Genomic DNA, 25,798 nt, shown 5'->3' on the forward strand with positions numbered 1-25,798 from the left:
TATACGAGATAACAAAACAAGAAGAATGGAGTAAAAGAATTAAACAAAGGAGACTAAAATGGTATGGACACATAATTAGATTACCGGATGATACCCCAATCAAACAAACAATGAAGGAAACTAACAGGAAAGTAAAACGACCCGTAGGAAGACCAAGAAATAACTGGATGAATCAAATAAAGAAAGACTTACAAGGACAAGTAGACACTAACACAATAACAAACCATCCTGCCATAAACAGAAAAAAAATGGAAACAAATTGTGGAAAGCGTAATGTCGGAAGACGGAAAACGTTAACACCGATATGCTTTTTTAATAAAGATTGTATTTACATGTTTACAGTATAATTTTTAATCATTTTATAGATAACATTGTAACAAAATTATTTACCAAGCAATAAAATATTAACAATATTTAGTCCTTTCCTTCAAATAATTTAATAGGCATGTACACACAGGGTGTGGATCCTGGGTTTTTCAAACAGGGAAAACCCTGACACACTCTCTATATAAAAGTTTAAAGAAAGAAAAGAAAATTTAAACTTTCCTGTAGCACGGTATGGAAAGCCAAACCCGCCAAAAATACATAATACATACCATCCACCAATAATTAATTCGTACAAAATTCAAACCATCCAATATTATCTCATGCAGTTCAATGAAAACTTAAACCATTCACCTAGTATCTACACCATCCAATACAATGTGTGACCATCTACCACTAGCCCAAACGACAGTACGCCGAACAAACTACCCATAACACAAACCATCTAAAGAATGTTGAGCCCAGGCAGCAATAATTGAATTAATCTAACGTTAATACAAGTATATATTAGCCAACTCATTTATCAACATTTCATGTAGTTCATGAACATTTCAAACAAAGCATCTTAATTATAGTTCATCGAATTCTAATTCTAATACATTGCCTGTTTTATACACCGTTCGTCTGTTCAACAGTTTAAACAACTGTTTTGCACACGATACGCCCGTTCGTGAGTTCAAACCATGATATTTGAAGCATCGACTTTCCAAATGCCGATTTTTCGCACCGAACGTATTTTCTTGAGTTAAAGTGGTTGCATTTCAATCACTTACTTTCGATTGGCCAGTATTACACACCGTTCGCTTGTTCGTGTTCAAACCATGATATTTGAAGCATCGACTTTCCAAACGGCGATTTTTCGCACCGAACGTATTTTCTTTAGTTAAAGTGGTTGCATTTCAATCACCTACTTTCGATTGGCCAGTATTACACACCGTTCGCTTGTTCGTGATTTCATGTGATAACATTTCATTCGACAACTTTTCAAACGTTAGTTTTTGGCTCTGCTTACGTATATGTCAGTTGATATACTATTTTTTAATTTTCATACTTTCCATAGTCAGTTTTGTACATCATTCGCATTTACGCATGTAAAGTGTAGATATTCCACTCGACAAGTTTTAAACGGTAGTTGTTCGCACATTTATTGTTTTATTGTTAAATTGTAACTGTTGGCGCCGATTTAATATTGAGGGGCGGGGGGGGGGGTGAATGTCAACTTTACGACTGTATGACACTTACTTAGGCCTAGGCCTACGTTACACACACAGGGAGATGTAAACTAATTTATAAATTTATTTTACATCTCCCTGGTTACACACATTATCACAAACTTAAATAAAGAAAAAAAAAAACAGAATGAAATAATATAATTTAGCTTGTGGGCCTGTTACAATTAACATGTCCATTGTTCCTAAAATGTTCTCATCTTACGGTTGTGGTTGATTTAATATTACACACTACGGAAAAAAAACCCCTTTTTTGAGAGAGTGTAATTTCCGGACATGTAGAGATACCATATTTAAAAATGTGTACTGTTCACATTCAGTACCGAACACCTCCCCCCCCCCCCCCAATATAAAATCGGCGCCAACAGTTACAATTTAACAATAAAAAAAAAACTACCGTTTTAAAACTTGTCGAGTGGAATATCTACACTTTACATGCGTAAATGCGAATGATGTACAAAACTGATGTATGGAAAGTATGAAAATTAAAAAATAGTATATCAATTGATATATACGTAAGCGGAGCCAAAAGCTAACGTTTGAAAAGTTGTCGAATGAAATGTTATCACATGAAATCACGAACAAGCGAACGGTGTGTAATACTGGCCAATCAAAAGTAAGTGATTGAAATGCAACCACTTTAACTCAAGAAAATACGTTCGGTGCGAAAAATCGCTGTTTGGAAAGTCGATGCTTCAAATATCATGGTTTGAACTCACGAACGGGCGTATCGTGTGCAAAACAGTTGTTTAAACTGTTGAACAGATGAACGGTGTATAAAACAGGCAATGTATTAGAATTAGAATTCGATGAACTATAATTAAGATGCTTTGTTTGAAATGTTCATGAACAACATGAAATGTTGATAAATGAGTTGGCTAATATATACTTGTATCGTTTGGGCTAGTGGTAGATGGTCACACATTGTATTGGATGGTGTAGATACTAGGTGAATGGTTTAAGTTTTCATTGAACTGCATGAGATAATATTGGATGGTTTGAATTTTGTACGAATTAATTATTGGTGGATGGTATGTATTATGTATTTTTGGCGGGTTTGGCTTTCCATAGCACGGTAAATCTTTGTACTGGTCTGCATTAATAAGGTTGATCATTTTTTTTGACAAATCTTTGTGACCATCTACATTGTTAAACGGTCAATAGAGAGTTTGGGCTAAGAATTATTGTTTATCACTTATAACTAGTGAAGTTAATACAAGCACACTTATTAAAAATATATTTTCCCCCAGAAAAAATTTTTTTTTTAATGTTTTTGTTGTGTCCTTATAATGTCACATAATAGTTATTTACTTACCAAAAAATTGATCGACAAAAAAATTATTATTTACATGAAAAACTGTAGTTTAGAGCAAAACTAATTTTTCGGTTGAATTTAAACGTTTATTTCGTCTTTTTATAAGTGAAAACATTATTTTTTTCTATACAAGTGATTAACTTTATTAAACCTAAAAAATGGCATATTCAAAGTCTGATTTATTAATCTTCATTTTTTATGTTTTTGGGGGACAATACATATTTAAACTTTCTTTCAATTGTTTACATCCGTTTAGTCAGCCTTAACTTGATGCTGTATTTGTTGCATTTTGATAGAGCTTTCTTGTGTTGCTAACTTGGTTGTACTTGTTAAGAGCTCTTGACATCTGTAATTTAATGAAACATATAATAAAATATATATATGTATCACATAAATTGCTGATCTAACACAAAGTAAAGTCAACTGGAATCAGTCAATGATGGCCTGATGTACTCAAAAATATTTATTCGGCACGTCATCAATTACAATCTTGCCAGGAGCAAGCAATAGGCATAGGCCTGAACTGCTCTTGCTCCAATGTTAACACATACATGCCCAACACTCCCGTTTTGGCCGGGAGACTCCAATATTTTAGACTTGTCTCCCGGTTTTCCACATTTTCTCCCGGATTACAAAGATAACTGAATTTTAATGTATGTGTGTTTCTTTCTGCATTAAAATATAACAAAAAGGCTTACACTCAAGCAAAACAATTTTTAAGCCATTTGCGTTCCTAATTCCTAATAAATAGTTAACTTAAAAAAAACACCACCTCTCGCTTTTTTTAAACTTCAGATGTTGGCATTATGTTAACACAAAAATAATTTATAAACAACAAATTAGTTAAAATGACAACACATGAACTAAAAATACAAAAGATTTTAAATGTGTAATTTGAGCTTTAATTAAATTCAGTGACCAAAGTTCAATTTTTAATATCTTCTGGAACATTTTTCCATAGTCTAGGAAAAATCACAAAATAGGATTTTAGAAAAGTGTTGGGCTTTGCCTTCCAATGAATTAATGAGGAGAGTTTAGGAAATAAATACAAATACAGTACAACATAAATCCATACAAACCTGGCTATCTCTTTCAGTTCATTTTCAACTGCTTTTTCTAAGGTTTCCGATGCATTAGCAAAGCTGGTCAGTTTTGTTTTTTGGTGACTAGTGACAAGGCTTATCTCACCCAACAACTTTTGACTTTCATTGAGGGCTCTTTGTAGTTCATCTGTAAATCATTAACAAAATCATCCAATATATTTGAATTTAAAATGAGAAAAGGAATACAATACAAGGAAAATAATTGTAACTGAATTAATAATAGGTTATGGTCATACCTTGATAAAAATCTTCATTTTCAGGTAAAAATATACCGGATGTAGCAAGTTGATGTCTAGTCGTATCCACCCCACGAGCTAGTGTTCTGAACTGTTCTTGAAATGTCTTACAATGAGCTACAACTGGGCCTAGCCCTTCACGCTGAAAAACATACAAATTATAAATAGAAAAAGAACTTGAAAGAATATATATACTACCAGCTTTGTTGTTGTTAGACATAGCGCTTTCTACTATATTGTGCCATTTATTCCTGTCATGGGCCAGGTGTGCCTCAAGCGGGCTTTGGAATAAACCTACCAATTCATTCTCATGTACACCAAGAAATAATTGGTCGTTTTCCATTGATTAATACACCTAATTTTCATCTGTAGTTTAATTAAAATTGTATATAGGTTTTGTAAACACACAGTATGTAGCACTACTGTAAATACTTGGATATAATCCCACTTCAGGTCTAATCCCACCCCCTACTTCACAAAAACAGGCTTATCCCTGGGTATTATTGACTTTTGGTCTTGATGTAGGCCTCTCTGTAGCCAGTTCAGATGACTTTTTACAAGCAATATTTACCAATCATTTTTACCGGGGTTTCCCAGGGTATAGTTCCACCCCCAAAGTCGGCCCAATTTTGTGTTCTAGTGGTGTGGGATTATACCAAAGGATATACAGTATTATTAATAAAAAATAAATTTTATAATGGCACTACCTGTACATGTAGCTTTTTATCAAGCATATTATTGTGTTTTACTCGCTCCAGTTCAAGTTTCAGTGCAAATTGACGCTTCCTTAACTTCTCATTTTCTGACCATAATCCGTACAATTGAGACTAAAAAAAAATATTAACATATTATTTACAGAGGATTTCAAATAACCTCCATCTTCAATGATGTGAACAGATAAAATCTATAGACTAAAATTAAACTTGTATTTGTTTAGAAATACAGTAAACATATTTATTGACAGATCATTATCCCACACACAATTGTTTAAAATGTTTAATAAATTGAGGGAAGACCCAGTCGGCCTGATCTAACCTCTCCCCAACACTTCCTAATTCCAAAATTTTGGAATTTGAAATGCAACAGACATGACATTCAAGTTCACCACTTTGTATGCATTTGTTTACCACACAATATGTAAAGCTGAACCAACATATACATTGTGTGCAAGAAAATACCCTTTACTCATACTTAAGATTTTTGGCTTAATTGATTTCTTATTTTATTTATATAAATAGCGCCATCTAGTGTTCAAATATAGCTACTTTGTTTCTAACAAGCACGAATGTGCAATACTCGGGGTACAGCGAAAGAAGCTGTAATGACGTCATAAGACCGGACGTAACGTCACATACACATCAATAACCGCGCTACCAAATACAGCTATACGGTACCATCTTCGAGACGTGATATGGCTGCATTCGGTTTGAAATTAAAGAATCCGGCTCTATAGCTTTGAGGACATGTCCCTGTAGTATATTCATGCTAAATCCGAGCTCAATAAATAAGGGAGGAGTAGTACTTTATAAATCGCACTTTTTGCTCAATAGTGTACGTTCGGATGGAAGAAGAAGAGGAAAAGGTGAGAGAGTCCTAGACTCAGGTACCCCGAGTAATAAAACGAGATATACTCTATATCATATTAAGTATACAGTATATTTCACCATAAAGTTAAAGAAAAAAAGGTTTCGCCGGGGCTCAAACCGGGACCTTCTGCGTGTTACGAAACCTCTTACACTAGAAATGTGGGTTACACAAAGTTTTTTAATCCATTTAAATTGCAAATAAATATGGTAATAAGCACAAAGCAAAATAAACATGTGTAAAAGTGATAATTACCGATTACACAAAATAAGTATTTAAAAAAATAATAAAAATAAGATATACTGTGTATAATTATCATATTGCGTATACAGTACTTTTCACCATAAAGTTAAAAAAAAAAGGTTTCGCCCGGGCTCGAACCAGGTACCTTCTGCGTGTTAAGCAAACGTGATAACCACTACGACAAGAAGCCGCATATAACTACATAACGCTGTGGTGTGTGTCACACATTGTGGCTTCTTAATTAAACAAATTAACCAAAAAGCACGAATGTGCGATACTCGGGGTACAGCAAATGAAGCTGTAATGACGTCATAAGACGGGATGTGACGTCACATACACATCAATAACCTAGCAAATACGGCTATATGGTACCATCTTCGAGACGTCATATGGCTGCATCCGGTTTGAAATTTATAGATTTGAGGGCATGTCCCTGTAGTATATTCATGCCAAATCCCAGCTCAATACTACAACTAATAAGGGAGGAGTAGTACTTTAAAAATCGCACTTTTTACTCAATAGTGTCCAGATGGAGAAAATGAGTAAGTCCTAGACTCGGGTACCCCGAGTAAAAATTATTTTTCTACCATTAGGTACAGACAGATCCAAAGACCATGACATCATTACCTATTTTTAGAAACACTTTATCCACTTACCATAGCTTCTTTTTCTTGTTCCTGAAATGCTTTGCGTGCCTAATGATAAAAAAAACAAACATAGTTATTTCTTTTTTTTCAAAATTATGGTATAAAAATAGGACTCAACAGATAATGCTGAATAAGATTGCTTTAAATAAAAGAAAATTATTGACAGATTGGAATATCCCACATTGCAATAAATAGAAATAAAAATGTTAATTATTTGATGCTTTAATACATCGAAGGACCCACGGGGAGACCTATAGTCAGATTGATCTACTCCCTTCCCAATCCTTCTTCAATCCTACATTTTGGAAATTGCAATGCACAGTATTACAATACATTAGATTAAGTTCAGCACTTTTACAATTTTAGGAACCCATCCCTATTCAAAATCATGGATCTGCCATCTTGAATCGACTAATGATTTGTTGATAATGATGATGATGCCAGTGTGATGATGATTTTAGTATTGATAAATTTATGATAATAATTTTACCTTTGAATCAAGAAACAGCCATTGTAAATATTCAGTATAAATTCTATCCAAATACGCCTGGGTTATGTCCTGTGTAAAGAAAACACACAACATCATATTACTTCCGTATATCCTCTGGTATAGTCTCACCATCCTAAAACACAAATACAACTTGGTGGGACTATACCCGGAGAAAACCTGGTTCAGGAAAAAAATTATTGGTAAGCATTTCTTCTGAACTGGCTAAAGAAGAGGCTTACATTCAGACCAAAAGTCAATACTGGGACTATACCTGGAGATATGTCTGTTTATGAAATCAGACAGAAAGTAGGGGTGGAATTAGACAGAAAGTAGGATTATACCGGAGGATATACAGTATTACATTAAATGTGAACCATGTTTAGAAAATAGTATCGCCAAATGTAAACAAATTAGTTCAACATTGCAAAAACCAAATCGAATCGCTATTTTATAATGAACACGCTTCTTCTATAAAAAATATGAGATAATAGGGAGGTTTCGCAACGCTACGAATACGATAACGAAAACGGATACGTCACGCACACGCGCAAAATCTGTTTCGCATGGCAACGAAATATTGAGGCGCGTCCAAAATATGACTGCGGTAAAATAATTTGAGCGAAGCGAAGGTACGTGTTGCTTGGTGCTTGGCTGCCTAGGCCTAGCGTAACATCAAAGCGAGTGATGACTTTAAAAATTGCTATTTATCAAAATTGACCTGGAATTTTAGTAAATTACTTTAGTAAATTACTTTCAATAAATCTATAATTATATTATAATCATGAATCATTCCTAATTCAAATGCAAAATGTGCAAAATAGATCAAAAACTATACTCGTTTTGTAGTTACGAATATGACTGGTGATATTCGTCAACACGAATACGCTTTACGAATATGAAATGGGGATCAGCTCAAAAGTTTCACAAATGTATGACATATCCGTTTTCGTTATCGTATTCGTAAGGTTGCGAAACCTCCCTAATAATGCCAGATTTCAAAATATTACATTGATTGTTGACCTACAACCATACACACTTTGTGTGGTTGAATTAAATTGATTGACAAAGTTAATTTGCCAAGGTTCATCCTGGTCTGCGAAAAAAGATTACAACATTATGAGTAAAAGTGGAGTGGAGTGGAGTTGTAGCTTTTTGGTTATGATGCTTGGCTACCACTCCAATGGTCCTGGGTTCAAGCCCCGTGACATGTCAGGATTTTTTCTAAAGACCAAATTTACTCCACTCCCAAAGACTTTATTTATGTAGAGCATCTTGTGTATATGTTTGTCTTGTGAACCTCTGAGGATCCCTAATGATCAGCAATAGCTGGATGGATCACCCTCATTAAATATTGTTAAAAAAAAAAAAAAACTTGGGGCAAAAATATTGCATCATTACCTCTTTCTTGGAAGTCTTGGCTGTTTGATTGTGTAATGCCTTAATGATAGATGATTGGTTAATAGAAGATGCATCTTATTAAAGAATAAAAAGGTTATTGTATTAATGTTATTGTATTAATGTTATTGTATTAATGTTATTGTATCAATGTTATTGTATTAATGTTATTGTATTAATGTTATTGTATTAATGTTATTGTATTAATGTTATTGTATTAATGTTATTGTATTAATGTTATTGTATTAATGTTATTGTATTAATGTTATTGTATTAATGTTATTGTATTAATGTTATTGTATTAATGTTATTGTATTAATGTTATTGTATTAATGTTATTGTATTAATGTTATTGTATTAATGTTATTGTATTAATGTTATTGTATTAATGTTATTGTATTAATGTTATTGTATTAATGTTATTGTATTAATGTTATTGTATTAATGTTATTGTATTAATGGTATAGTAGACAGAAGTAGGAGAAATGTTAATACCATAAATCTTCTAATTGTAACCCTGGGTTATTATTCTTTTTTTAGGGTTACTATTAGAGTAGTGGGTTACTATTACTAATCTTAAATTAGGCACCTGAAAATAGACCCACCCCCAACTTTTCCGGCCACCAACTCATAGCAAAATAATAAAAAAAAGTATGAATAAACAAATTTGGTTGAACACCACCAAACCAAACACTCAATCCTCCCCCACTCCCGAGATAAACATTATTTTAAAAATACGGCTGCATCATAAGTTTTTGTGACTCTAATAGTAACCCCCATGGGTTAATAGAGAGGTTTCGCAATCTTACGAATACGATAACGAAAACAGATACGTCACGCACACGTATTCGTTTTCATAAGCCATAAAAAAATCTGTTTCGCATGGCAACGAAATATCGAGGCGCGTCTAAAATATGACTGCGGTAAATTTGAGCGAATCGCAGGTACGTGTTGCTTGGTGCTTGGCTGTCTAGGCCTAGCGTAACATCAAAGCGAGTGAGGACTTTAAAAACTGCTATTTATAAAAATTGACCTGGCATTTTAGTAAATTACTTTCAATAAAGTATAATTATATTATAATCATGAATCATTCCTGATTCAAATGCAAAATGTGCAAAATAGACCAAAAACTATACTCGTTTTGTAGTTACGAATATGACTGGTGATATTCGTCAACATGAATACGCTTAACGAATACGAAATGGGGATCAGCTCAAAAGTTTCACAAATGTGTTATCGTATTCGTAAGGTTGCGAAATCTCCCTATTAGAGTAGTGGGTTATTATTAGAATTGACTTATATATAGATTGACTTATAAAGTGGTTTACTATTAGAAGGGGGGTTACTATTAGAGTGTGGGTTACTATTAGAAGGAGGGGTTACTATTAGAGTGTGGGTGACTATTAGAAGATTTATTAATAAATATATTTTCATTTTAAAATACCAAAAGTTTTAGAACTGTCTGAAATACCAGACAAGATTGCATTTAAACATTAAATTAAGAATTCTAGAATTCCTTAATACTTTTAACATTGGACGTGTGTTGGTAAATGCATAAATCTTGTATGACACTATACCTGCATGTGCGATAATTGATTCTTCTAGCATCACAGGCATCTTAGACATAGTTGCTGCCGGAGTTGAAGTCACACCACCAGCCATCTTTGATCTCATGGGGGTATAAAAGAATTCAGTTTCATTACCACTAGAATGCTTCTTGTGAGATGCTCTGACATCCTCTTGTATATGAGACTGATGTAGATCAATGTTGCCAGGATGCCTTTTAGAAGACTTCTTGTGAGATGCCCTGACATCCTCTTGTATATGAGACTGATGCAGATCACTGTTGCCAGGGTGCCTTTTAGAAGACTTCTGGTGAGATGCTCTGACATCCTCCAGTATATGAGACTGATGTAGATCTGGACTACTGGGATGCTTTTTAGAGATTTTGACATCAATTGTAGGTGTTACATATGACTTTGAATTGAAAGATTTCATTTGTCTGACATCATCCCGTTTTGGAACCTTTTTAAAAGATGACACCTGAACTGGTTTTGTTTTATTTGATGCAACTTTTCTAGACTGGAATAAAATTTCATTCAAATTTGTTATCACATTTAAGCAAGAATAATACATTTACAATGAAATCATACTAATTGTTATTCATATCATACAAATAGATATTCATATCACACTAATGGATATTCATATTATACTAATGAATATTCATATCATACTACTGGTTATTCATATCATACAAATGGCTATTCATATCATACTAATGGATATGAATGAATATCATACTAATGAATATTCATATCATACTAAATGGATATTCATATCATACTAATGAATATTCATATCATACTAATGAATATTCATATCATACTATTCATATCAGTTCCAGTAAAGTTCTCAATATCATTGTCAAATTTGTTATCAAATTTGGAAGTTGATACATTTACAATAAAATCATACTAATGGTCAATTTGTTTTATTCTTTTTCTATTTTCACTTCTTTTATCATAAATGTATATATATTTTTGATTGAATTTATTATTTTACTGTTTTTTCATGATTTAAAGAATTCTGTAGGCATTATTTTTCTTTTATTTTATATAAACAGGACCATATGTAAAACAGTTTATACATCTAAACCTGATATGTTTTTATCCTGTATAAATATGTTTTAAATAAATAAATAGCATACTAATGTATATTCATATACTTATGTATATCCATATCATACTAATGGATATTCATATCATATTAATGAAGGTTCATATCGGTTCTTGTAAAATTCTCAAAATCATTGTAAAGTTCTCAAAGTCATATTAATGAATATTCATCTTAACTTATTTCTTGATGGTGATACAAAAAAAAACAACTAAATGGATAATCATATCATACTAATGGATATTCATATCATACAAATGGATATTCATATCATACAAATGGATATTCATATCATACTAATGGATATTCATATCATACTAAATGGATATTCATATCATACTAAATGGATATTCATATCATACTAAATGGATATTCATATCATACTAAATGGATATTCATATCATACTAAATGGATATTCATATCATACTAAATGGATATTCATATCATACTAAATGGATATTCATATCATACTAAATGGATATTCATATCATACTAAATGGATATTCATATCATACTAAATGGATATTCATATCATACTAAATGGATATTCATATCATACTAAATGGATATTCATATCATACTAAATGGATATTCATATTATATTAAATGGATATTCATATACTAAATGGACATTCATATCATACTAATGGACATTCATATCATACTAAATGGACATTCATATCATACTAAATGGACATTCATATCATACTAAATGGACATTCATATCATACTAAATGGATATTCATATCATACTAAATGGATATTCATATCATACTAAATGGATATTCATATCATACTAAATGGATATTCATATCATACTAAATGGATATTCATATCATACTAAATGGATATTCATATCATACTAAATGGATATTCATATCATACTAAATGGATATTCATATTATATAAAATGGATATTCATATTATATTAAATGGACATTCATATACTAAATGGACATTCATATCATACTAAATGGACATTCATATCATACTAAATGGACATTCATATCATACTAAATGGACATTCATATCATACTAAATGGATATTCATATCATACTAAATGGATATTCATATCATACTAAATGGATATTCATATCATACTAAATGGATATTCATATCATACTAAATGGATATTCATATCATACTAAATGGATATTCATATACTAATGAAGGTCCATATCGGTTCCTGTAAAGTTCTCAAAGTCATTGTCAAAGTCAAAAAATAGTCACCAACTTATACTTAAAATAAAATCGTAGGTCAAATCAAATAACAAATCATTTAAATTTTAGCTTAGAAAGTGGCATGGCCGAGCGGGTAAGCCGCCTATACGCAAATTCTAAATTTTGACTCACTGTATGGGTATGAAAACACCGAATACAACAGGTCTCCTTTTTCTGTCAGGTCAAGGTCTCAAACATTGTGTTGGTAAAATGCGTAAAACACAACATTATTAACAACTTTTTCTTAACATTTCCAATAATAATTACCAAATATGAGCCGTGATGTTTCCTAAATGATTGACTAGTGCTAGATTTGCTTGTGTTTTGTACCGTTTGCTGTTTATATCTTGATTGCACAGCCCGTCCTATCAAATTCAAATAAAATGATAAATTTCATACTGGCTATTATAATGGAAAAACAACAACAAAAAACAAAGAAAAATCAAACCGTATTAAATATTACCTCTTTGTTTTTTCTTTTTTTCTTTTAAGACATCTTCACTAAAAATAAAAGAATGTACAGTATATAATAAAAATATATATTTTGTTAACATCAATCTTAATAGGGTTATAATGTTTTGTTAACGGTCATTTTAATCTTAACATTAACATTTATTAGCGCCCATTTCTATGAAGAGCCCATCATAATCAGCTTTTTAATTATATTTTGCTAGAAATTAATTTAGTTACCAAATTTATATTTATTATGTTAAGTAGCGTAGGTTTCTTGAAATAACAGATAATAATAATAATAAATAATAATAACTGGTACTCATGATAGAGCACATTATGCTGAAAGCCTCAATGCGCTTTATATAGACAGAAAAATTTAGAAAATTAAAAATTCAAAAGGTGGGTTTTGAGGAGAAAGCAGATATTATTTGATACCTTGGTTTTTCTGCAGGAATTTCCGTAACTTTGGGCTTTGACTTTTCCAATCTGGTTATCTCTGCCTCAATCTCATCCATTACAGATTCACTACCTGTTATTAGTTGTCCTAAAAAACATAAATAATATTCCACATAGAAAAACAAATTATACAAATGTTTATGATGTCACATAATAGTTTAATTTTACCAAAAATAAGATAGAATAAAGGTTATTTACGGGAAAAAACATAGCTTAAAGAGAAGAAAATAGCAGAAGCCCATTGTCTGGGTTTACTTTAATTGTCAATTTTGTCTTTTTTAATAATTATTTCAGTTTTTTGACCAAAACAATAACTTTCTTCAAACTACAAAATTGATTATATAAAGTTTTATTTATTCATCTTAATTTTCATATATATTTGGGGTACATACATATTTAATAAACATAATTGTTATACAGACATTTTAAAGTAACACAATTATGCATTTGAGGTTTTATCCATATGATTCATTTATGCAAATTGTTCACACTTTTTACATACAAAGGGAAGACAACGACAAAGATATGATTGACATGTGCACGCAAGTGAAGGAAATGAGGCAATCTAAAAAAAGATAAAAAACGTTTAAATACTATATCTTCTTAGATGGTTTCTGTCATTTTGGATTTAGTATTTTGCATTAGGTGTACAATGTAACAAACAACAATTTTAACAAAGTTTGAAAATGTTAAAAATAGAATTCTGTAAGCAAATGTCTTTTTTAGGGAAAATTTATATTGTTGACAGCACACATTATATTAATGAAATAAATCATGTTTTTAATTATATGATATTATTATATGATATTATATGATATTATGATATTATATGATATTACGATATTATATGATATTATATGATATTTATGGAAACATTACATTTAAGAAGATTTAAAGATTGTTTTTTTTTTATTAAGTTAGCTGTTTAAGTATTTAAAATGTTTGGTTTCTGGGCAGTCCTTTTCAAGCTCTTGTTTCAGGGATTTTTATGGGCATTTGATTGATTATTATTGAGTAAAAGAAATACATTTAATTTAATCAAATATTACCTGTGTATGGGCATCTGTGGCTACTAAAGGTATATTTTAATATTCTTTTTAAAATTTAATTGTCATCATTTATTTCAATGCATTTTTCAAATAAATTGAATACAAAAAATTCTTTGCCAATAAAAATGTTCATATGATATTATATGATATTATGATATTATATGATATTTATGAAAACATTACATTTAAGAAGATTTAAAGATTGTTTTTTTTTATTAAGTTAGCTGTTTAAGTACTTAAAAAGTTTGGTTTCTGGGCAGTCCTTTTCAAGCTCTTGTTTTGGGGATTTTTATGGACATAATTGATTGATTATTATTGAGTAAAAGAAATACATTTAATTTAATCAAATATTACCTGTGTATGGGCATCTGTGGCTACTAAAGGTATATTTTAATATTCTTTCTAAAATTTAATTGTCATCATTTATTTCAATGCATTTTTCAAATAAATTGAATACAAAAAATTCTTTGCCAATAAAAATGTTCACAAAATTCGTATCTCATAGAATACTTTAAAAATGTTATGATCTAATAAAAATGTGTAAGTTAATCTGGTCTAAAACTCTTATCTAAGATTTTGTATTTGATTGATTCTGCATAAAACATAAAAGCAAGCCCTTCTGCCACTTGTGGTTATTAAATGATACAAGTCTAGAAAACGTAGACTGCTGATTTGTGAGGAAATTTGGTAAACCTAAAGAATGAGTCAGACTTCACTTTGCTTGTGTCTATTTAATTAAAGCACAACCTTTGAATGACGTTCAACAATAACAAAAACATTTTTTAAACGAAATAAAATAATATTTAAACTTTCAGAATGTTAAAAGCAATTTCCTGCTATAATTATTCCATTAAAGAAATTGGGAGATTTTTTTTAAATAGTATAATCATAATCACAATTTTCTATTATTATAATGTGTTTTCGCTATTTTTCTCTCGTCCAATCAGAAGTCATGATTCATTACTTGAATTACAAGGTCCTTCCTCCTTCACAAATGGGTTATCCTGACATGACACAAAGTTTGTTCCCGTGAGAGGATGCTATTTTCTTTCGTTCGTTTCTTCGTTTAAACTTTATGACACGCTCATAAGCTGCTGGTTCAGCTTAAAGAAGTTCTAATTTTATTTATTTCCAAGTCCACGTAGACAATAGTGAATTGTTTAAACAGGAATTGATTAATTATGTCCCTCTTCAGTCAAGAAGTTCCAGGCCGTGATTTAAATTACCTTTTTGCAAGCATGTAATAATCAAGTTACGACGAAACATTGGTGAGTTTTTATTCTACCATACCTTTCAATTATAATGTGAGCAAGACATATATGTACTAATTGATTTTTAATTTTGTTACCTGCACTTCAGATGATAGGATGGCATGTCAAACTTTCTACGTTCATTTGTATGTTCATGTGGTGTTTGCGAAGATAGCTTAACTCAAGTTCCAATCTAGTTGATATAATTTGTTACTGGTTTGCTACTGATATAATTTTTTTTTTATCTAAAAGTTTTTAAGGAGGGTGTAGAATTAGGTTTCAAAGAGGTTATGTTAAATTCTGAAACAAAAAGGTATAGAATATGAATAAATGAAACATGATGGAATATTTAATAAAGCAAACAGAAGAAGGAAGTGAAGTATTATTGGCTTGATTAGTTGTGGCCTTGTGTAAGTATTTTATCCTTTAGTTTGAATGTTATAGCCGTTGATCCTCCATCACATTGGCTGACATTCACAGATTAGTTTACAATTTCAGTTATATAAAGTGATTGTGTTCTTATCAATTGATTTGTTTTAATGTTTACTATGTTTTTTAGTATTTCTATAAACTAGTAAAAATTTCTCCCATAATGGTTTAATAATGAATACAAAATAACATAAAACAAGAAGCCAAAATCAGTTCATATTTATGAATTAGGAAATTCTAAAAGTAACTTCGATCCCAAATAGCAGAACCTTATTTTTATCAGGGAAAGCCTTTGTGGGTTGGATATTAGTCTTTCTATTGACAATAGGTATCAAACGGCATGCCGATCTAAGGGTGGGCGACACTTTAAGGTAGGAGGAAACACTACTTCGCAAGAGCTTCATAACACATACGCCAAATCAACCTTTCTAGACAGTTCCATTTGAATGCAACTATATTCCAATTTCCCCCATATGCCAAGTCATGCCATGAGGTATGCCATAGGGAATGATTAGCATCCATAGTACGATACTAATGCCGGCGTCTACATTCTCAGTAAGCCAGGTTAGGTAAAATTGTGAGCTTTACAAAAGGGGTTTTAGGACAAGTTCTAAGGTGAGTTTCTGGGTACAAAATGTAGGCTAGGTTTAATTTTAGGTAGACTGGATGACTGGAATTTATGAAGGATGAAACTGGGTTTCTGCTATGTGTCTGTACTAATTTGAAGGTAATTAATTCAAGTCTATTTATAAATTACATCCTCTAAAATATCCTCTATGAAGGGTGACATTACAGTACCTTCCAAACCAAATGTGTCCGCTGGAAATTAGCTATACTTAGACATGGTATTATTCTGAACTTGTTGCTGACATACATAATACTTTAATACAAAGATGCCTAAAGCTATGAAAAAAACTTTAAAATGATTACATGGCCATCATTTCAAGGATTCTGTACATGACTTTGGGCAACATTACTACCTAAATATCCTTTAAAGAAATCCATTAGACCCTGATAACAGTGTGTATACAGAGATCAACTTGAAAATAGCGCTATTAATGTTGATTCATGCATTGATTTATAAATTTGAAAATCTATAAATTATTTTTATCTTAAAATACACTCATTTTTCATAAAAGTATAAAAAATAAACAATATGCTTGTAATGTAAGGCTCAAATGAAAGCTAATTTTTAGTAAGTTATTGAATAATATTTCTTTAAATTTGAGTGCAAGTTTCATTTTAATTAAATAATACTAACTTTGCCTTTCCGAAAAAGAATACAAACAATTTAATACTTTGTTTACAAAAAATATGCATTTAAAAATTCATATGTTATAATCTAATGAATGAATATTCATTATCTAGAACAGTCAAATTACTGACTATGAGTCAAGAAAGTGCACGCTAGGGTCAAAGGTCAAGAGACGGTCATTATTGGTCGTGTGACTTGTCTAAATTTACAAGCAGGATATTCTAAAGGAAAAGAACAAGATATGTTGACATAAAAAGATCAGTGATTTTGACAATGATTAATCAGGGAAGAGTGAAATTACTCTTTTGAAATTTCACTCTTCCCTGGATTGATCAAACCCCATTTAAAAATCTTTAAACATAATTTTTGGGATGTACGAGCAATTATATTATAAATCTAAGGTGGTCTCTATATTTAATATTTTGGATTATTGACAACTATATTTACCCTTTTCTTTGATGATGATTGGCTGCTTATGTCGCCCTACAAATGCTTCTTGGCCTGCGACATGACTAGCGCCCTCTTGGGTGACATCAATGTCACCAAGTAGACTCATTGTAGGCACCGAGTCAACAGCAATCCTGGCAGTGTTAGCAACATAACCACTATTTCTATAAAAGGATGATACACAGTGGAATAAAAAGATAGTAAAATTTAAGAATTGATCAAGCCTATTAAATATCATTATAATATAAGTAAACATTTGAAAACTATATCTATTGTATAGATAATGATTAGGATCTGCATATTAAGCAGAATGTTCCAAGATTTCCTATCTTTATTGTTTCAAAACTAATTAATTAGTATTCAGTATAACCAGGTGGTTTACACCAAAAGGAAGGTCAAAAACAACATGGATGACAAACATTAAAAAAGAAACATTTTCACATGCGGACCTATACACATACTTGCTAAAAAACATACAGAGTGGAGAACACAAGTGATACGCGTACAACGAGTAGCGTTTAAGATGATGATGATGTAAATGTCTATTATACAGATAATATAAAGGCTAAGGTAGCGATGATGGGACAAACCTCAGATCACTATCAATAACAGTAGGAACATGGCAGATAACTTTTACTGGTGACCGTATGATATCAGTCTTAACTTCAACCTCTGCCATGCTAAGATCTTTTCTTCCTCCACTGGCATCCACAAGAACAACTGGAGAGCCATGAGGTGGTTTAGGTCTATCAGATTTTGGTGTCTGTGAGGATAGAATGGAAATAAGATTATCATATGTATTTTAAAAAAAGAAAAAAACAATTAAGCACACAAAATGGATTATATGTTTCAACAGATTAATAGGAAAACCCAAAGCTATAAAATACTGCCATACACACACTTAATACATTGATCGTTTAATCATAAAAATCTGCATAACAGGTGGACAACTAAGTCTTCCTGTTAAACCAGGAAACCAATCTGGATCAATTAAGAATCAGAAAAACATATTTGTACAAAATAATGAAAAACCTACTATTGTAAAAGGTGTGATGTGCCCAAATATGGTAGTGATATATATTCAAATATACAGTAGTAGTGATATGACATCATCATTTCCATATATTTGGAATACCAAGAGAACTAAATGATAAACTTTATAATGTGCTGCAAATAAAGCAGGTTTGAATTCACGCAGACGGGGTAAACTCAATTATTGGAAGTGCATTTTCTTACGTTGTATTGGTTGAGTCGCTAGTGGGAACCAAGATTAATGAAGAAGGCACAGATTAAGTCTCTTATCAAAAGTACTAAAACGTACCTTAAATGTAACCTCTGGATCTGAATCCGATAAATCAAGTGTGTGTGTTGGTTTAGGCTTTGGTGGCGAGGACGGCGTTATGCTCTGGTGGGAAGACCTAAAATAACTGCTACTTGGAAAACTATAAAAAAAAGGTTACTGTAATTAGTTGGTAAACTATAATTATTTATTTATTTTTATTTTATTTTATTTTATTTTTTCTATTTTATTCAATCAAAACCAACAGCGATAAATACCGCCACTAACAGGTTTGAAACATAAAACAATACAACATCAAAAACGGTTAACAATAAAATACAGATAAAATATATATATATATATATAAAACATAGATTGGCATGCCATTATAACTAGTTTCAAATTTTGTTACCTATTCTATTGACTATTAAAATTAACCAAGAATGTACAATATTCACTCAACATTAGGACAGAAATCTGTATCTGATTTAGGTGTTACCTAGTTTGTAAAAAATGAATCATGTCCGATTAGGCTCATTTCCCGGAATTAAAATTTCACTATGTGGTAACTCAGCAAAACTGTTACATTGACAAAAAAAAGACAGAAGAAAATGCACAAACCAACAGTGGTGTTGGTAGTCTATGAGTGCCGCTTACCTGGATAAACCAACATTAGCCTATTCTTTTTGAAGAGTAAGAATTAAAAAGTGGAAAATTTTCATTGAACACTCCCCTCCACAAATGGTATAGTCCATGAACTATGCCCTCAAGTGGGAGCCTCTCCACAAACCACCATCATCATTTCTTGAGGGCATAATTTGTGGGGAGGAGTGTTCAAAGGAAATGTCTACCTTTTGAGTTATATCTCGTTCTTCAAGGAGAATAGTCTATTGTCGCTTTATCCAGGTAAGCTAGTCATGAAATAAAAACAGAATGATACTGATTGAAAGAAACTTTCCAAATTTGTGTAAGCAGGTCAACAAGAATTAGCCTACCACAAAAAAGGGCAACGCAGTGACTGCTTCATCCTACCTTACCTTAATCTTGGATTACTTGTTGCATCATTTGATAATCTTGAATAGTTTGACAAACTGCTTAGCACCTGCCTTGGTGGTGTACTAAGAGATGCAATTGGTATAGCGCCCTCATGAGGTATGACAACACTTGCTTCACCTAATGTCAAGGAGTAATAATAATTATGTATAAAATATTATTATACTTTGTGTATTATAAGTGAATAGCCTTGGGTCTGGGGTTAGTATCTACATGGGAGTTGGTGTCCACCGAAAAAGTATATTAAGCAGTTTTCAATTGATGATCTAGAACTCCATATGGATGTACCAATTACATATACTGTAATATATTTGGTTTGGCAATTTTTGTTTAACCAAATCTGGTTGAATGAATTTGACAACCTTAGATTATGTTATCCCAATTATGCGTATTTCTCCTTTTGTGGAAATCAGAAGACAACGGTTTATCGCAAATAGCGTGCGCAATGGATGGTGGGAAGGGTTTGGGAGCAAACGTTATACAAGTACGTACGTGATTTGTTGTTTATACGTTCATGTCGTCAGCCCACGAATTTCACGTCGGCAATCAGCAATTGCCGACCTTATTGCCGACCTTAAATTGTCAGAGGACGGCAAGAGATTGCCGACCTAGAAACTAGGCTAGATCCCTCCTTTCAAGCCTCCTAGCAACAACATGGTACTTTAAGGGATCGTATCATTGAAATTTTAACAGGCATATTCACCACCATGTTGTGTTTAGTTAACAAACCATGGAATTAAGATGATCCCTGAATTCACTCAACCATTACATCATTTTGTGTGTGAGCTGCATGCTTTCCTATCAACCAAGCTGGCTGGGCACAGCGCTGCGCGCCACAGACCTGTGTAGGGGAATACCCTGTGTTATGCGCGATTTGAACGATTTGCGCAATTTGAAATTGCGCAAAAAAATCCTTGCGCAATTTGAAATTGCGCAAAGAATTCTTGCGCAATTTTAAATTGCGCAAGGATTTTTTTGCGCAATTTCAAATTGCGCAATCAACTTGCGCAATTTCAAATTGCGCAAGAAAATCTTTGCGCAATTTTAAATTGCGCTGCACAATTTGTAAATTGCGCAAGATAGTTCTTGCGCAATATGACACCTTTGCGCAATTTGAAAACGAACTGTAAATTTTCCCATACATGGCTAGGCTAGGCCTAGGCAGAGGAGTTTAAAATTTAGTATTTTATTATATAAATAAGACCATTTCAATGAAGATAATGTTTAATACTCACTTTTTAAGTTTTTAATATTAGTTTAAGCTAGGCCATGTAACCTAGTCAGTATCAGTAGTCCAGACCCTAGCTAGGCTAGAGTAGTATAGCCGGCCGCCCGCGCCGCGCCCGCCTGGTGGAACACCACCGCTTCGTTTTCCTTCGTCGGTTCTTCGACGGTATGCTAACTTATAACAATATTTGCACTACTAAAATAAGGAAATGCGATATTTATCTTTAATTTTGAATCATTCTTAGAAATTACTATAAAATATGGGTGTGCATGATTTCACAATCTGTCGAAAAACCTTGCGCAATTTGCAGATTACTTGCGCAATTTAATACGTTGCTTGCGCAATTTGAAACACATGTTTCAATTCAAATTGCGCAAGGATTTTTTTTGCGCAATTTCAAATTGCGCAAATCGTTCAAATCGCGCATAACACCCTGTTATGCCAAGCAAGCAACTATGCTCTGTGTACGGCTAGCTCCAGAACCATGATGTTCAGCAATTAATTATCAAATAGAATTTATCTTGTAGATTTTAGTGTTAGGTTTTTATATTTTTTTAAAGTTAATTTTGCTAGTTCTTTTTGCATAACATATAGCTAGGTAGGGAGGCTAGGCCTAGCTAGGCCTTTTAGGTTAGCAAGAGGTTTATTTAGGCCTTGGGGTGAATTTTCTATTTTTAGAACTGCCGAGACTGCCGACCTTGGCGAATTTAAGGTCGGCAATTTTTTGCCGACCTTCTTTTTTCTGAATTTCGTGGGCTGTGTCGTGACGTTTGCTCCCAAACCCTTCCCATCGTGCATTGTGCAATGACGTTCTTGGCGAAATCAAGCTAAGTATTTCGATAAACCCAATTGAACAAATGACGCACACGTAATAATAATGCATAATTTGCTGCACTGGGTTGAAATCTTTTTTTTTATTCTCCATATTTTATAAAAACATAAGACATTTTTTTAAACATGTATTGTCCCTTGAAACACAACAAAATAAAGGTCAAAATATTCTATATTTAAATTGGATAAATCAAAGTAATATTAAAGTTATTCACTTAAAGTCGAAAAGTGAATAACTATTATGATACTTCAAAATGACCTACTTTTTTTCGAAATATTTTTTAAAACATTTTTTTGGGAATTAGTCAATAGGACAATACATCTTTAAATGTATTTTGTTTTATACCAGTATATATGTTACATCTCTTATGGTTACAGTATAGTATAGGCACGGCATAGCCTAGATAGATAGCTAGGTAGCCTAACATAACATTATAAAATAAAAATATACAAACCATCGACATCAGTTTCACGCAAAGCACTGTATTCTCCAGGAGATGCATATACTGTCAGGCTATCGGCTAACGATGGCTTGCTAACCAACCTACCCTGGCTAAGAGAGTGTCTGGGAAAAGAAAAAAGAAAATACATACAATCACGGCCGAAATGACCTCCGTCCAGATGCACCCCACAAGCCGCCCGCCACGGTGGCCAGGGTGGGTTAGAAAATAGATGATAGTGGCCTAGGCCTAGGCCTACCTACTGGCCTAGGTAATAGGCCTAGACTTGAAAGAACAAAACATTCAAGTCTCTACTTATAACGTATAAAAAATGTGTAATTGAGTAAAACCTCTTTTCTTTGCTAATGTGTTCTACTGGAGCAGTTCGGTACAACGATCGCTTAACCGACATTTTGTATTTCCCGCATTTCCGTAATCACACACACACCAGGGATATAACAACTTCAAAAACAATTTCTCTGAAATGTTTTATAAATTACCTTTAAATTTTCAAAACAAAGACATTTTTCTAAATAATTATGTAAATGATAATTATAACATTGATTAGTTATATTAAAACAAAATCTAATTTAATTGAATGAACTCTTTTGTTGCAAAGATTGTCTTCCCTGTAATAGATTGGATCAGCCAGGTCACACACACAGAAGGTCATAAAAAACAATAATAAAAGTCACATGTAGCCAGATTTTCTAAAAATTTACATTATTCAATCTATTATTACTCTAACTTGTGATATATCTTTATCGTACCGAATATAGTAATTGTATAGAAATTGTTTCAGGGTTACAAAATGATTATTTTGTTTGTAAAAATGTACTTTCATCAGGACATCATGGTGAAGATGTTGATTGAATTGAATTTCTTCCATCTCTGGTATCATGTCATCTTTTAACTAACTACTACTACTTCACTGTAGTAGAAGAGAAGAGATTGTAAAATGGTAATAGTAAGTTCTTTAGATTGTAAAATGTAAAAGTAATTTAGTTTTAAGATGATCAAGATTAGACCTAGAAAGAAGAAGTGAAGTTTATGAAAAATAAAACTAAATTTCTATGAATATTTTCTACAATCTACAGTATTATAAAATGCTTTTCATTTTGCAGATACAGGTTTACCACATTCTGGTTCTACCAGGGCTGCATCAGTCTACCACATCATGCGTTATGTTTTGCTCCATTCTATAGGTTAAAATGTTGTCCAATTGAAATGTCTCGGGCTAAAAATTTATAATGTTTTTATTTTTACAGAGCACAAAACTGTACAAACACTCTTGCCTGTCAAGTTATGGCGTTCCGTGGATCGGTGGTCAGTATTGGATCTGTTTCACCCGCTTCAAACTTCTCGTCTGGATCTCAACTACGACATGCATATTCACAAAGGGATATTAACTCTATTTCGGGACCGCAGTATCAGTCACAGCATCATATACCTCTGTCTACGATCAGTAAGTAGGATACCATTAATTTTCCTTAGGGCCTATTCACCAGTTCTGTGCTGCCCTCGATAACGGTCGCGTCTTCTAGACAGCCAGATAACCAAATAAGACACTAGATGTACATATAGTAGTTAGAGTTTCGTTACTAACGTTTATTATGCGTCATATCGTAGTATATTATATTGGTAAAACTGTGGAGGATTACAAAGAAAAACATTATCTAGACTACATTAAAAATAGCAATACAGCGTACAAACATTGTATTTAGCTGTTTAAGCAAAAAAGGTAACGTAAATGCTAATCATATATAACTGCTATACTAACCTAAATTAATTAATATCTTTAATTGCTATAACATTTCAACAAAGGTTTAGGCATCAATGGTAAAATTATGCCTTATATGCATTAAGACTAGGAATGAATTAACAATAAATCATCGTCCTAGATTGTAGACTGTAATTATTAAAATAGATACTGTACATATATAGCCAGTACTATATAAAGTAGTAACTTGATTAAATAGTATATATGGACCTATATATGGCCTAATTAAAAGTTAAAATAACAATTATAAATTAACATGTACTTACACACTGTGATTCTCAAATAGAGGCACGTCAAAGATATAAAAAGAAATGAAACTTGTAAACGAAAAGCATATAAAAGCTTGTGGACTTCTCTCAGTGAATGCTACTGTATTACTAATACTTTATACTGTACAATGTACAAATTAAGTCAATGCATTGGAATGTCCAAATCCAAACAAGTGCCTTAATGATAATACAGTGTGGTACTCCAGGTCAAAACTAGGAGTAACCATGGTAACAATTAAAGTTGCAATAAATTCAATAGTGTACTGACTACATTTTATATTTAGGATAACTATACTAAATAAATTTGTAAGGAAATTTATTTGGAGACAAAATACTCCTCGTCTGGCATAACTCATGTCATAACTAACTATTCGGATACAAGAACCACCAGATCTGAAATTGGTCTTGAATATTTTTTCATTCCATCTCCCTTCTGCGTTGTCAGTTCAACGTGCCTCACTAGGCCATCTGTACCAAGAAAAGCTTTCACCACTCTTGCAATCTGCCATTCGTTTCGATGTGCTTGCTTGTCTTTAAGCAACACAATATCCCCTTTCTTAATTGATTGCTTGGTGTCTTGCCATTTAGGTCGACGTTGCAAGTTTGAAATGTAGTCTTGCTTCCAACGTTTCCAGAAAGAATTCGCCAAACTCTGGACATGTCTCCACTGGGAAGTGTAAGATGTATTTGCGTCAAAATGTCCTAGGGGTGCACAATTTGTATTTGGTTTTTGCGTAAGCAACATAGAAGGTGTTAGGATTGTTGGTGCATCAGGATCAGTTGAAACCGGTACCAATGGTCTGGAATTAATAATGTCCACGACTTCTGCCATCAACGTTGTAAGAATTTCATGGGTCAGTCTTGCTTGTTGATGTTGATTCAACATGGAGTCGAGAATGCGGCGTGCAATTCCAATCATCCTCTCCCAGGCTCCTCCCATGTGGGACGAATGAGGTGGGTTGAAGATCCATTTGCATACTTTAGACTGAAGAAAGTTCTTAACATCATGCGTTCCTATCTGAAGGTTGAGTTCCCTTACCGCTCCAACAAAATTAGTTCCTCTATCGGATCGAATAATTCTTGCTGGTCCCCGAAGTGCAAAGAATCTGCGAAG

The 25,798-nt window shown here is 32.4% G+C and overlaps 2 protein-coding genes across 4 annotated transcripts in view; one reads left to right on the forward strand and one right to left on the reverse strand.

Moving 5' to 3' along the window:
* Positions 1–2,455: 2,455 nt before the first annotated feature.
* Positions 2,456–23,059, reverse strand: LOC140048035 (uncharacterized). Its single transcript, XM_072093043.1, has 17 exons — positions 22,986–23,059; positions 22,651–22,760; positions 20,121–20,256; positions 19,126–19,246; positions 18,395–18,567; positions 17,805–17,968; positions 13,354–13,462; positions 12,929–12,966; positions 12,733–12,830; positions 10,144–10,648; positions 8,570–8,643; positions 7,172–7,240; positions 6,691–6,729; positions 4,915–5,034; positions 4,208–4,349; positions 3,948–4,098; positions 2,456–3,214 (listed from the first exon to the last, which is right to left on the reverse strand). Exons 1-17 carry the CDS (start codon positions 23,045–23,047, stop codon positions 3,121–3,123), a joined length of 2,205 nt encoding a protein of 734 aa, XP_071949144.1. The 5' UTR covers positions 23,048–23,059; the 3' UTR covers positions 2,456–3,120.
* An 865-nt stretch (positions 23,060–23,924) lies between these two features.
* The window catches only part of LOC140046775 (SH3 domain-binding protein 2-like), a 28,528-nt gene continuing 26,654 nt past the window's right edge, over positions 23,925–25,798 (forward strand). For all 3 annotated transcript variants that reach the window (XM_072091500.1, XM_072091502.1, XM_072091501.1), the window contains exon 1: positions 23,925–24,100. In XM_072091500.1, coding sequence (XP_071947601.1) covers positions 23,941–24,100 — 160 coding nt within the window. In that variant the 5' untranslated portion in view covers positions 23,925–23,940. The remainder of the gene's footprint in view (positions 24,101–25,798) is intronic.

The sequence above is a fragment of the Antedon mediterranea genome, chromosome 4 (genome assembly GCF_964355755.1).
Source record: "Antedon mediterranea chromosome 4, ecAntMedi1.1, whole genome shotgun sequence".
NCBI lineage: Eukaryota > Metazoa > Echinodermata > Crinoidea > Comatulida > Antedonidae > Antedon > Antedon mediterranea.

Bases quoted from the DNA above. Each gene is read 5' to 3' on its own strand.
- LOC140048035 (XM_072093043.1), bottom strand. From the start codon at position 23,047: ATGTCGGTTAAGCGATCGTTGTACCGAACTGCTCCAGTAGAACACATT. The intron at 10,649-12,732 runs GTAATTATTATT...ATTTTATTCCAG, and splicing joins AACATCACGGCTCATATTTG to TCTAGAAAAGTTGCATCAAA. The intron at 6,730-7,171 runs GTAAAATTATTA...TTTTATCATTAG, and splicing joins GGCTGTTTCTTGATTCAAAG to GCACGCAAAGCATTTCAGGA.